At 42.3% G+C, this 14,563-nt stretch overlaps 1 protein-coding gene across 1 annotated transcript in view; it reads right to left on the bottom strand.

Annotated features, from left to right (window-relative positions):
• Positions 1-5,733: 5,733 nt before the first annotated feature.
• NRDE2 (NRDE-2, necessary for RNA interference, domain containing) overlaps positions 5,734-14,563 on the bottom strand; it is a 59,869-nt gene continuing 51,039 nt past the window's right edge. Inside the window, exons 12-15 of the mRNA XM_019518665.1 lie at positions 12,983-13,911; positions 11,324-11,462; positions 7,128-7,199; positions 5,734-6,524 (exon numbers count right to left, since the gene is read on the bottom strand). Of these exons, the coding sequence (XP_019374210.1) occupies positions 6,399-6,524; positions 7,128-7,199; positions 11,324-11,462; positions 12,983-13,911 (1,266 nt within the window). The 3' untranslated portion in view covers positions 5,734-6,398. The remainder of the gene's footprint in view (positions 6,525-7,127; positions 7,200-11,323; positions 11,463-12,982; positions 13,912-14,563) is intronic.

The raw sequence follows: 14,563 nt of genomic DNA, 5'->3' as shown, positions 1-14,563 counted from the left end.
GGCACTTCAGCCTCTTCTGCATCCTCCGTCACAAGACTGCCTCCCCCACTCAGTAAGGGCCCCACACTCTCCCCGATTCTCCTCTTGCAAACAACATACTTGTAGAAACCTTTCTTGTTACCCTTCACGTCCCTTGCTAGCTGCAACCCCAATTGCGCTTTGGCCTTCCTGATTTCACCCCTGCATGTCTGAGCAATACTCTTGTACAGGCATTTCTCCCTCTTTATTTGTTCAAGTTTCCACTTATAAGCTTCCTTTTTGTGATTTACTTCACTGAACAGTTCCCTGCTAAGCCAAGCTGCTCTTCTGCCATACTTGCTAGACCTCCTGCACATCAGGATGGTTAGTTCCTTCACTCTCAGTAAGGCTTCTTTAAAGTACAGCCAGCTCTCCTGGACTCCTCTCCCCCTTAGTCTGGCTTCCCGGGGGATCCTGCCCATCAGTTCCCTGAGTGAGTCAAAGTCAGCTTTTCTGAAGTCCAGGATCCTTACTCTGGTGCTCTCCATCCTTCCTTTCCTCAGGATCCCAACCTCATTCATCTCATGGTCACTGCTGCCCAAGTTTCCATCCACTACCACATTCCCCACAAATTCTTCCTTGGTTGTGAGAAGCAGGTCATGAAGAGCATGGCCCCTAGATGGCCACTCAAGCACATGCCAGGAAGCAGTCTCCAATACTCTCCAAAAACTTCCTGGATTGCCTGCACACTGCTGTATTGCCCACCTAGCAGATGTCAGGGTGATCAAAGTCCCCAATGAGAACCAGAGCTTGAGACTGGGAAACTTCTACTAGCTTTTTGAAGAAAGCCTCACCACCACATCCTCATGATTTGGAGGTCTAAAGCAGACACCCACTACATCACCTTTGTTGCTCTCCCCTCTAACCTTAACCCAGAGACTTTCAAAAGGCCTATTTCGAGTTTCAGACTAGAGCTCTGAGCAATCATATGGCTTTTACATAGTGCTCCTCTTCTCCTCTGCCTTTCCTGAACAGTTTGTACCCATCCATGACAGTGCTCCAGTCATGTGAGCTATCCCACCAAATCTCTGTTATTCCAGTCATGTCATAGTTTCCTGTTTGACTGTGTAAGGACTTCCAATTCTTTCTGCTTCTTTCTCAGGCTGTATGCATTTGTGTACAGGCACCTGAAGTAAAGCAGTTAATTGGCCTGATTTCTCAGAAGTATGAAAACACCTTCCTGTTGCACCCTCCTGCTTCCCCATTTACCTCAGGGCTTTGATCTCCAACCCCTGGTGAACCTAATTTAAAGCTCTCTTCACTAGGTTAGGAAGCCTGTCTACGAAGATGCTCTTCCCCTCTCTTCATTAGGTGGGCCCAACTCTTCCCAGCAATCCTTCTTGGCATCCCATAGTCAAAGAAGCTAAATCCTTGCTGGCAACAACACTCGTGCAGCCACGTTTCATAGTTGGTAGGTTTGGAAGGGACCTGAGCAGATCATCGAGTCCGACCCCCTGCCATGGCAGGAAAGAGTACTTGGGGTCACACAACCTCGGCGAGGTGTTCATCCAGCCTCCTCTTAAAGACCCCAGGGTCCACTTCACTTGGAAGTTGGTTCCAGATCCTAGCTGCCCTGACCGTGAAGTAGCGCCTCCTGATATCTAGCCTAAATCTACCCTCTGCCAGCTTGTGACTTATTTCTTGTCACTCCTGGTAGTGCTTGGGGAAACAGGGACTTCCCCAGTGCCTGCTGGTCCCCCCTGACCAGTTTGTAAATGGCCACTAGATCCCCCCTCAGCCTTCTCTTGTGGAGGCTGAACAGGTTCAGGCTCCTTAACCTCTCCTTGTAGGGCCTGCCCTGCTGCCCCCTGATCATGCGAGTGGCCCACCTCTGAACCCTCTCCATGTTGTCCACATCCCTCCTGAAGTGCGGTGCCTAGAACTGGATGCAGTACTCCAACTGCGGCCTGACCAGTGCCGCATAGAGGGGGAGGATCACCTCCTTGGACCTGCTTGAGACATCTCTGGATGCATGACAAGGTGCGGTTGGCCTTCCTGACTGCATCCCCACACTGCCGGCTTATGTTCATCTTGGCATCAGTGATGACTCCAAGATCCTTTTCTACCTCTGCACTGACAAGAAGGGAGTTCCCCAGCCTGTAGGTATGGTGCTGGTTCTTCCTCCCCAGGTGCAGTACCTTGAACTTGTCAGTGTTGAAACCCATCCTGTTCTCATCCACCCACCCCTGTAACCTGTCCAGATCCAATTGCAGCCTGCCCCTCCTGTCTAGCATGCCTTCTCCCCACATCTTAGTGTCATCTGTGAATTTGAACAGAATGCTTTTTACACCCTTGTCCAAGTCACTGATAAAGATGTTGAACAGTGCAGGCCCAAGGACTGAGCCCTGAGGAACCCTACTGCTCACATCCGTCCAGGTCAAAAATGACCCGTCCACCACCACTCTCTGGGTGCAGCTCTCCAGCCAGTTAGCAACCCATTTGACTGTGTAGGTGTCGACACCACAGTCACCTAGTTTTTTAGTGAGAATGGGGTGAGAGACAATGTTGAACGCCTTCCTAAAGTCCAGAAAGACTACCTCCACTGCTACACCTGTGTCTAGGGATTTTGTGACCTGGTCATAGAAGGCCACCAGGTTGGTCTGACAGGACCTGCCTCTAACGAACCCGTGTTGGTTGCCCCCAAACATGATCTCCCCTGCTGGCCCCTCGCAGACATGCTCCAGGATAATTCTGAAAAAGCTTACCCAGGACCAAGGTAAGAGTGACTGGCTTGTAGTTTCCTGGGTCCTCCTTCCTCCCTTTTTTGAAGATGGGAACCACACTGGCCCGTTTCCAGTCCTCTGGCACCTTGCCAGAGCACCATGAGTTCTCATAAAGCCATGCCAGGGATCCCACTATGACCTCTGCTAATTCCCTCAGCACTTTGGAGTGGAGATCATCAGGACCTGCCAAGTTAAATACGTCCAGTCCCTCCAGTAGTTCCCTGACTAGGTCCTCTCTGACCCTAGACCTGGGTGCGCCTCCCCTGGGACCTACCGGGGTCCCAGTGGTGGGGGTGACCCGGTCCCTGCTCAGAAAAACGGAGACAAAGAAATTGTTAAAATAGGTTCGCTTTTCTGTCTGGTGCGACGACCAGATTTCCTAGTGTGTCCTGCAGAGGCCCCACGTTACCTGGTACCTTCTTTTTACCCCTTATGTATTTAAAAAAGGACTTCTTATTGTCCTTGATCTGGGTAGCTAGTTCCAGTTCCATCTCCGCCTTGGCCTTCCTGACTGTGCCCCTATAGCCCCGAGCAACTGAGGTATAGACCTCCCTAGTGATGGCCCCTCCCTTCTATTGGATGCGCACCTCCTTTTTAGCTAGGAGACGTTCTCGTATGCTTTTGGTGAGCCATGGGGGCTTTTGCGCCCTCTTGCCTCCTTTGATCCACGTTGGGATTACCTCCCTTTGGACTTGGAGGATCGTCTCAAGGAATGACCACTCTTCCTGGACACCCGACTCCCCTCCCCTCCAGGATCTCAGTGCCTCCCAAACTATTCTCCTTACCTCATTGAAATCTGCCCTCTTGAAGTCCAGGGTTGCTGCAGGTCTTTGCCACCTTGCGCTGGATGGTGAATTCCAGGTGGCGATGATCACTGTTGCCCAGGTGGTCAAGCACCCGCAGACCCCTCACCAGGTCGTCGCCTGTGGCCAGGACCAGATCCAACATGTTGATCTGCAGGATGCCCCTGTTCCTGCCTGGGCCCTTTTTTTCTAACTGGATTGAAGAGAACATGGCCTAAACCCCAGATTCCTTCACCCTTGCACCCAGAGCCCTGTAGTCACTTTTGATCTGCTCAGGGTCTCCCCTAGCAGTATTGCTGGTACTGACATACATGAGCAGCATGGGGTAGTCAGAGAGCCAGTTGAGTCTCAGTAATCCCTCCATGACATCTCGGATCCAGGCAAGCAGCAGACTTCCCAAGACAACAGGTCAGGTAAACAGATGGCTCCTTCCGTCCCCCGCAGAAGGGTCTCCAACTACTACCACCTGTCACTTCTTGGTGGCAGTTGTTTCTATCCTTCCCACCTTGATGAGGCCTGGCCTGTCTTCCTCCACCAATGGAACATGCTCTTCCCTCTCTGCTGCTAGGGCTGTGTATCTGTTCTCAAAATGAACTGCTGCAGGTGGAAGTGAAGATTTCTGCTTGCTGCCAGAAGTCACAAGCTTCCATCTTCCACCCCCCTGGGAGTCCATGTCCTCTCTCTTCTCTAGCACTGCCTCTGGCAGTTCTTCCTCCAGTCCTGGAGGTCTTCTTCAGCATTGAATCAATGAACTCCACTGGAGGATGTTGGGAAGCAGCAGACAATGGAAAGAGCAGAGCACAACTAAGTGACGTCCTACCCTGTTGCCCTTAAGTGGCCACAGCTAGATGAGTGATCCTCTGCTTTTTTAGCCTCAAGGCCCCCATACCTTTTCTGAATTTAGATCTAGATCCATAACTCTCAACAAGGGTGCTGCAAAATTCATAAAAGTTATGGAGAAGGGTCTTTAGATTAAAAAGATTGGAGAGAATCACTGATATGGAGACTAATTCTATGCTTACAGAAAGATATATTTGGTGTCATTCTTTTAAAAGTATCTCTCACAGCACTGGTCTGATTTCCTCTGGCACGGGAATAAAATAGGCTGTTTTGAAACATGCACATGCGCAGGCACAGACACATACATACACACCCTTTTTAGGCACAAGAGTGATGTGGGCTCCCAGAAAAAAGTATACCCTGGGTAACAAAAGCTCAGGAACCACTGTTCAAGAAGCATCTTGCAGGTACCTGTTCTTGGACCAATGCAATTCAATGAGGAAGGAAATATAAAATCGTTGCTTCTGAAGTTTGCAGATGACACAGAAGTTGGAACATAAGTTAAATAAGGACAGATAAGTTTCACAGAGCAATCTATATTTCATAGTAACCTGAGCTTATTTTAATAAGCGTTTTAATAATGTATCAATGCAAATATCTGCAGAAATGCAAAGAGCAAACTAACACTAGCCACATTTACAACAAGAGGAACAGTATCCCAGAAAGCAACTGCATTGAAAGGGCTGGGGGTTATAGAACTTGTAGCAGTCAGTTGCATGTGACCTAGTACTGCAGTGCTATGGCTAAGAGGTCCAATCTGCCTGCAAAGCAGGAAGATATTAAGTAAGATCGAGGAAGTGGTTTTAAGTAGTTTTATCATTGTGTACAACTCTGTTCAGTAAATACATGCAGACAACAAGATGAAAACACAGATCCTGACCACTGGCAGTCTTAAGGATGTTAAACTCAGCATCTTTTCATTATTTAGCTCTTTCCATCTACCTAAATTCCCTATTCACATTCACGTGAAATAAGTTTGCTTTTTTATTTCCCATCCTAAACAAATATGTATGTTGCACTATTGTTAATACTGAATGTAGCAACAATTTGTGTCAGTCTGTAAAGCACATTGTTATCCTTGGATAAGAGCTACTATCAAACAACCACACAGTCTTAACTTGACTATTCACCTTAGAGATAAGCATCTTAAAACAGAACAGACCATTATGTCCGTGAACATACATGATTACACGATATGTGTATGTGGCCAATGAGGCAAGATAATTAAAATAGCTTATGTATTTTTAAGAAACTGTTAAAAAAGTGATATGTAATAATAGTGAAATTGTATGTATTTTTCCATCAAAGGTACCTTAAGAATCAAAAAGAATCCAAGGCCCAACCAAATTAAAAAATGTCCAATATATTTTTCATGAATATTTACATTGGAACAGTCATTTATCAACATGCACAAATGCAAATCCAAAACTGTTTCATCAAAGTTTCAGCTAATTGTTGTTTGAGTGGTGGTGGCGACTGCCACATGAGCTCCCCCCCGCCGCATCTAGCTAGCCAAAAATTCCAGTTAGCCGAGTGTACTGGTTACTAAAATGCTGGTTAATACAGCCTTTACTGTACTGTATGTGGATCTTATATACATGCACATCATGTTGCTATTTAGCTTGTTGACTGCAGCAGATTGTAAAAGACATGTACGGCAGATGTTACTTCCTGTGTTCCCTGGCAAGCTGCAGTAGGCATGCAGTGACTACTGAATTCTGGGAAATGTCATTTTAAACAGTAATGTAAGCAATGCAGAAGAACCCCAACAGCAAATTAGGTCTCAATAGAGTCTCATTTTCTGGATGCCACTGCACTGTGCAGAAAAACAGAAGTTTTTACATATGCAACAAAGAGCACCACAAGATACTTACAGCAGGATTACTGCACAGCAGCAGCAAAAGTTTAGGTAATTATTCTTAGTGAACAAGTATGTGCATAGTATATTAAAGACCCAGGTTCGAACTGGCCTCTCACATCTTTCCCATGTGTTTCACTGTTGCACAAATTTATTTTAAACTTCTAGTAGCAGCTCCAGCTCTTCTATTGGCACCCGGACTCTTAATTCTTTTTCAATCATTAAGTCAAGCATCTCTTGCAGCTGATCTGAAAGATATTCTACCGCATCCATATACAGCACCTGTGAGAACAAATTTAAAATGAACATTCATTCTGACATTCTTCTGTTATAGCAGGAAAAAAACTGGACAAAGAGAAACACCCATCTAGTACATACAGCCAACAAGGAATATTACTACAGAAAGTAAAGATGGGATTAGCATTCCTGTAGTGACAAGACTATGGACTATGAATGACTAACGATATCATTCCACATCGACCTACAACCAAGTAGAGGGGCTGAAGATTGTTGGATCTCCTATCAACAGTGGGTGAGAGTTGCAGGTGCTCCCTAATTTGTTTTTTCTAGTCTCTGAATTCCCTTTATTTCATCTATATATGTCTCCTACTGAAGTGATTACAGCATTCAAGGCAATATCACTCCAGGGCTACATAGAAGAAAAATTTCATTTCTCTCTTTTTTTTTTTTTTTCCGCTTATTTGCCCTGAAAATTCATTTCTCATTTGCAGTTAACCTTGGAAACCTTTTCACAGTAAAGCTCCTCCTAATTTTGATTTCATTTCCACACACGTAGTAACAGGACAACTTATATTCAAAGCTTCTCCAATATTCTATTTCTAAAAAAACATCATTCTTTATGACTGGTTTAATTTTTTAACCTACCTTTGCCCAAGGACAGTTTTGAATGGCTTTATAAAATACTCCTTTGCTTCTTTCTTTATTTCCTAGAGAAACCTGTGAGAGGATAAAAAACCATATTTCAAATAAATTGTGGGTCCTGAAGCTATAAAAATTATCATCTGCAATTTTTACTTTCCTTGAGGCAGAAAAGCTACCATTAAAAAGTTCACATCAATAGTTTTCTCGGTGAAGAGTCCTTATGACCAATCACTGTACCAGCCATGTAATTTAGTGTCGTACACTGACAGTAGACTCTGTAATACAAGCAATACCTTTAGAAGTTACACGGTGACTTTTCATAACTTGCAAGCAGCAGAGGAGCAATGACCGGCAAAAAGATCCTGTTTAACATTTCACTTGAAAAACAGCATCAGTCTAGTACTAAATGACATGACTGAACAAGAGCACAAATCAGAGTGCAGAACTGAAACCCACAATTCTGAAGCAAGTATACTATCATCTGAGCTACACTAACTTTGGCTATAAATCTCTTGGTTCAGGAGATTGTGGCTCTGCTTTCTCCTTAAAGAGTTATAAATACCTAGTCATTTCATTTCCATAGTTCCTCCACTGGCAAATTTTCAGAAAAACTGCTCTCCATTTGTGCATGCAGTTGTAGTATATATAAAACGTTACTGTATGTAAGTAACATTTACAAGCATAAAACATTTTATTCTATAAAAAGGTTTGTATGCATATGTTTTTTCACCTGTATACAATGCACAATATGGCACAAAAATTGTGTCCAAGTAATTGTGCACATAAAAATTAAATATACAAAAGGAAAGATGGGTGAGGCCTTTTGGACACCTGCCTCCTTGTATCTCCATAAATCTCCATAATTGAGTTAGTATATACCTGAAAGTAGTAAAATCTTCTTCCCACAAGTGCCAGCTGGGATTTCTGATGACTGAAGCAAGGACAGAACATTCCAGCTATAATGAGCTTTAAATCAGGAGGATTAAACGGGTAAAGATTTTAATGATTTCTACCAAAAGAAATCTTTTAATTGGACAGGTTTAAAAAGAGCTCATGTGAAGGCAATTCTATGGCAAGCCTGACCTGAGCAGTGTCTTCATGCAGAACAACAGTTCTGAAATACCTTGCAGTGTTCTGGGAAGAGGAGATTCTTCAAAAGCAAGTGACTTCATGTTTTTTCTTGGTCTCACCGCATTAATATTGGGACTAAAATCAGCAGCACTCCTTGCTAAGTGCAGGACTACTTTGTTACATGGTGAAACATTACTTGTAAATACTTGTACCTCTTTGGCTTCACTGAATCCTTGGTATTTCATGATAAAATTATTTTCCATTGCTGAACAAAAACACATTTTGCTTAGCAGAACCCTCTCTCAGAACTAAGCACTAAAACGTACGTCTCCTCTGGTTCTTCAAAGAATTCTCCGTTTCACTGTCTAATAATTTCCTGAGGAATAACGCGATTTTAGGGGAAAGGGATTACTGATTAAAAAATATACATAACAAGATGGAGATGGACTTTGTCCAAAATATTTAAGATCAAGTATCTAAAAATACATCATAATAAATGGTGGCAAGATCTACCAGCTTTTGGCCAGACATTAAAACATGGCAGTCATGACTTCACGTAAGTGGTTATTATCTATATATAGTGCTGCATGCTTTTGCCACTCTGAAGAAACTTTTCAGGGCTGTTGATGCTAGGGAAAACAATTTTTGTGTTTTATTCTTCTATGATATCTGCCTTCTCACCTTGGTGAAAATTAAGTTACTGACAATGGCAAATGTGCTTGGAAGATTTTTGCTTTTGCATTTATGTGAAAATAAATCTCTCAGCTTGTACAATACAATGGTGATTCAATTTAGCTGTAGGCTGCTATATATCCAAAAAAACATTAAATGATTCTTTTATGAGCTAATGTTATGGTTGTAAAAGATTAAGAGTCCTGGACAAGATGTCTTCTTACGTACAAGGGGCATTATTTATTTTTCCTACTAGCACTTCTATGAGTGTGGCTTTTCAAGACACTAACAGGATGTATAATGTGGTAGAAAAGGTTCCACTTTAGACAAATTCTAAGAATTATTCGTGCTTTCATGCATCTGTTCTTTTTCCAGTCATGTTAAAAGAGGTGTACCAGGTCTGGCTGTCTTGCACTGCTTATGGAGTTGACTTTATGCATTTTTAAGTTAAGATACAGACCAGTAAACAACACAGCTACTTTTTATTGACCTTTTTGGATATTGTTATTTAGTATAACTTCTACAAATATCTGTGCGTTAACATTTTCACGACAAAATTTCAAAGGGAAAAGCAGCTAATGTTTCATGGCAAGCTGCCAAATATACAGCTTATTACATGTTTTCTCTTTTAGTAACCCAGCTTTTTCTTCACCAAGTGAAATCTTGTTAGTCTCTCCACACCACCTGCACTTCTCACTTTGTCCGTTTCCTCCTCTAATTATCTGTGCACTTCTGATTGATACCAGGCTACTGTTTTTTCCCCAGCCTACTGTTTTTATTCCACTTAAAATGTCAATTTCCTTACGGTATATTTCTTATTTAATATTGTGCCAGGTACCTTGCTTCCCCTTCCACAGTATGGCTCATGTTTCATAATGTTGTAAAGGGAAACAATATAGAATACCAGGCAGTAGTATAATGTGGGATGGACAAGTAGGGTACATGCCCTGGATACCACCTAAGGGGAGAGGAGCCAGAAGGGTTGGGGAGAGATGGGGGGAAAGAGGGTGAGAGAAAGGCTGTAACTCTGGTGGGAAGGAACAGTAACGAAGAAAATATTTGAGGAGAGCAGATCAGACAGTTCCAATGTTTGCAGTTTCTTATTCTACCACTAGCAATTCACCCACAAACAAATACACCAAGGCTCTGTCCCTGTCACTCATAATCCAGACATAAGTGATCTAAATGCCAAACAGATACTTATATAGAGCAGACTGAATATTAACTTCACAATAAAAGATACACTCAAATATTTTCCCTTTCTGAATGATCTATAGAATGGATTTCCCAGCCCACTGTGGCTGCCTTAGAATACATATCCATTTTGACTCTGCCCACATAAAATTCAACAATACCAAAGAAATAACCAGAATAAGCACATCCGATACCCAGTCAAGCAGTTGCAGTTAAATCTAAGTCATTAGAGGACTCTCATCCACTGTATTGTCTAAAACAGGGGTGTCAAGCTCATCCAGCCCCATAGGTTGGATGAGGGTCGTGGGGCCAGCATACAGGGCCAGTCCAGCATGGGCAGCTCATGCAGCAAACACCCTGGATCAGCTTCCTGTGCCACATGCAGCATGCGTGTCAGGTTCAAGCCATATGTGCCTCACAGCAGTACGGGGGCTCGTGCTACATGTGGCACATGGGGCCAGCATGGGGCGCATACTGCATACACTGCCTGCACCAAACCATGTGCTGGCCCTATGAGCTGGCCCCAGAGCCAGAGTGCACGGCTGGTCCACTGCAATCAGGGGCAGGGCCAGGGCCAGCACATGCTCCATGGGTCAGTCCAAGATCTACGGGTCAGATCTTAGGGCTCTACAGGCTGGATCTGGCCCCCCCGGTTTAAACTGAACAAAGTTGAATTGTGTATAAAAGTCTCTATTTGCTTTCTGTCTTCTCTATCTGCCCCAATATCCTTATAACAAAAGACTATCTACTTTAAATTTTTCAGATACAGTATATTTTTCCTCTACTTTTCATTCACCCACTGATAGTCTTTCTGGGATTCCATATTCTTGAACAAAGGAAACCTTAATATGGTTATAAAGCCTACTATGGAAGGGAATGAGGAATAATTAGGTAGTATAATTAATAATGAGAAGTATAGATTAAGAGTAAGCAAGTAAATATTTATCCATTCCTGGATGCTTAAGACGTGTTTACCACATGATGACCACTGCTATGTGAAGTCACTGTTTTCCCAAGAGAAACCACGAGCATACAGATGTTCAGACTTTTTCTCTCAGAGTAAAAATGGCTGCTTCAGGAGAAAAATAACCAGGGAACAGCCAGGGTTAAATCACTAACCAGGAGAGTTTCTCCTGAGAGAACAGATGTCTGTACATGCTGTATGCTGCTAAGATATTACCAAACCCAACCTGGTGCCCAGTATTAAATCAGCAATTCCAAATACAGTAAATATAACAACATAAAGTCTGGTCTCATCTCACCAGAAAGTTCAAATACATTCTCCACAGCAATGGACAATGGGCACCATTTTCACTCTGAACTGCATGATCAAATAAAGCTATGATCCGATTTGTTAATCCAGTTTCGGGAATGGTTGAATATATTTCTCCAATATTTGCCCTGAAACAGAAAAGCAGACAATACAGACATCAGCTGAACAACTGTGTTCTGATGAAGAAAGCAGTTATTTCCCTGTCGATCTTCCCCACAAAACAACACAAATGTATTATAGGAGAAACACTTAATTCTTTTTGTGAATACAAAATCTCAGTGAGGAAACTAGAATGGAGTATCTGCTTATCCAGTTAGTAATTTTTAAAACATAAATAAGTTAAAAAAAGGTCAATGAAGTATTTATTTTTACTTGTGGAAATGATCTCTGGCAAACTGAAGAACTTATACTACTAAATAATGCAGAGCTGAGAAAGTAATTCCTTCTGGGTCATTCTTTCTGACGAGAACATAATCTGAAGACACTAGTCTTCAAACGTGTTATAGTGCTATTTTTCTAACATTTTAGCCTCTGTATAGAACTAAATAAACAGAGCAAAATAAAAAAGGCCAATAGTTTTTAACTTAAACAAAAATCAAATACTCTCAAGACTGGGCAACACATTTAAATTGTCTAATGTACATGCTGTGCTCTACCCAGCAACAAACTAAAGAATGAATAAATTAACCATTCTGAATTTTCATAGGAAAAACAAAGTGCAAAGCCATCAGTGGTTAGAGATAAAATATTTTGGCCATTTAAAGAAACACTGCTGTTTTCACCTTCTGTCAACTGTCACTACAGTCCCAAGAATGAATCCCAACAAAGTTTCCTTTGATAGCAGGCTTAGCCTTGGGAAAGAATATCCCATTTTACCCTTGATGGAGTCAGGCACTATCATCTTTAATCCTCTGAAAGTACGTCTGAAGCCGATTTATCTGAACCTTTGCCTTACTTTTTCCATTTAGCTCATTAACAAGCTCTTACAGCCTACTATAAAATTAACCACATGCATTCTGCCAGGCACCAATACAGAACTCAACAGGGACACTAAGCCACTCACAATATTCATAAAAGATTCTACACAGTTTCTCAGAAATATCTGTAATATTTTATACATGATTAATTAGGTATCTGCATATTTGTGCTGCAATAGCTAAATAAAGAATGGGCTATTTTCACATTTAAAATCAGTTACTAAAGATTAATTTAAGTATTTATGATAATTTGTCATCAAGCATTTTAGAATCATGTTCAAATATCAATAGTTAAAGTCTAACAGTGTCAGGCTGTAGCCAAGAGCGAATCATAAATTACAATATGCCTGGCTCCCTATACATTTTGTGGCCCGCAGGATTTTCATTACAATCTATGACTGCATTATACTGACAAGGCACAGCTCATGGGCATCACTGTCACTAGTGCAGCAAGACCTTGAGGAAAGAGAATGGGACGATAAGCAGGAGACCCACCTTCTATTCATAACTCTGCAGCTGCTTCAATGGCTGGTCTTGAACAAAACCAGTTAGTTTCCCCATCTATACAATAAACATAATACAAGTACCCAGGCTCCTTTGTAAAGTGATTTGATAGCTACAGAGGAAGCCAGAGAGTATTACTTCTCTCAGAAGTTGTAAGATATTATTACCTCTGGACATTCTCCACAAGCTTTTTTCTCATTTCCTCTGCTTGAATTGCAAATAGCCATGGCTCTAGGGACTCTGTGGATCTTGTGACAGCATGAAAAAATCTTCGTGCTTTGCTAGCATTGTGAGACTTCCTTTGGATTTGGATATATGACCTCCAAAGAGCCTGGTTGCTAGGATACAGCTTCAAAGCCTCCGTTAGTACCTCTCGCAGAGGATTCAAAGGGTAAACGCTAATTTTCATGTGATATTGGAGTAAATTTGTGTGCATCATTGTGACAGCCTCAAGAGGAGTGGCGAAATTCTGAATGCCAAGATTTTCTCCAACACGTTCACATTTCTGCAGACCAAGACCTTTCAGTTTTTCAGAAATCTGTTTATATATTAGTACAGCAGCATCGATTCCAACAGTTAAATACTGAAAGAGTGCATAGCAACCAACCAAACTAACCATTTGGCTACAACTGTTGGCTTGACCCTGGCTAGAAATTGGTGTTATACTTAAATAGTCTTGTAGTGCATGCTCGTATATCTTTCGAGCTTTCAAGATGTTCACAGATAATGCTTGTCCACTATATGGTACATATGGTCCACTTTCAACCAGTTTGGTTAATATATGAACAGCACGTGACATGGCCATTCCTTCTAGACTTTCCAGCAGCTCAACTTCCAGTTGAGCATAAAGAAGACTCAAATTACAGAGTTGGGAATCTCTCATCCCTTCAGTTCGTGCCATGCAAAGAGCTGCATCAAACACTTTTCTAGCGTCATCTGTGTTGCCAAGCAGCCACTCCAGGTAGGCATACAGTTTCCAGAGGGAAAGGTTGTTTCGGTTCTCAGATGCCTTAAGGAGATTCTTGGCTAGCCTTTTGCTCTTCTTTCCCTGTATCTTTAATTTCTTCTTGTTTTTTGCTTGGAGGCACTGAATGATCTACATGGAGATAGATGGAATAAAATTTGAAAAAAAAAATGATTATGGCTATTTCTGCATTGTTCAGCTTCATTAACCCATTAACAATTTCTGAATCAACAGCACTTGTCACATGCCCAACCACTAAAGGAAAGAAGCCCTCATCCTCTTAGCTTCTCTTTTGCCCCAAATAAATTAATCCCCTCTCCTCTTCTCCTAACACTGTGCCATGAGAAACTGTATGTTATGTTCTTAATACAGCTAATGGACACATGGAAGAGAGCATCAACATGCATTAATTGCGGCCTGGTCCATACCATGATTTTTGGCTGCTAGTGCAGTTACAACAATGTAGCTGCACCACTGCAAATGCCAAGACTGTACTCAGTGTCCTACTTTTACTAGGCAGACAAGGTTCTTTGTGTGACTCTGATATCTTTTATTAGACCAACTTAAATAAATGGAAAACAATTATTAAGCAAGTAAGCTTTCGGGTTCAAAAACCCTTCATCAGGCTGAGGAAGTTTCAGCAGTTGGTGTGTGCTCTTCCTGGATGGAATGAAAAGTAAAGAAGCCAGAGGCTGGTCTGGTATGTATACAAGACAGGTAGTCAGTGAAAATGTAGACTGAGGAGTCAATGGGTGAGAGACAGGCGGGGGGGGGAGAAGAGAGC

Source organism: Gavialis gangeticus, unplaced genomic scaffold (genome assembly GCF_001723915.1).
Source record: "Gavialis gangeticus isolate Ggan-Ray unplaced genomic scaffold, GavGan_comp1, whole genome shotgun sequence".
In the NCBI taxonomy this organism is placed as follows: Eukaryota; Metazoa; Chordata; order Crocodylia; family Gavialidae; genus Gavialis; species Gavialis gangeticus.
This window is presented reverse-complemented; position numbering and strand designations above follow the sequence as displayed.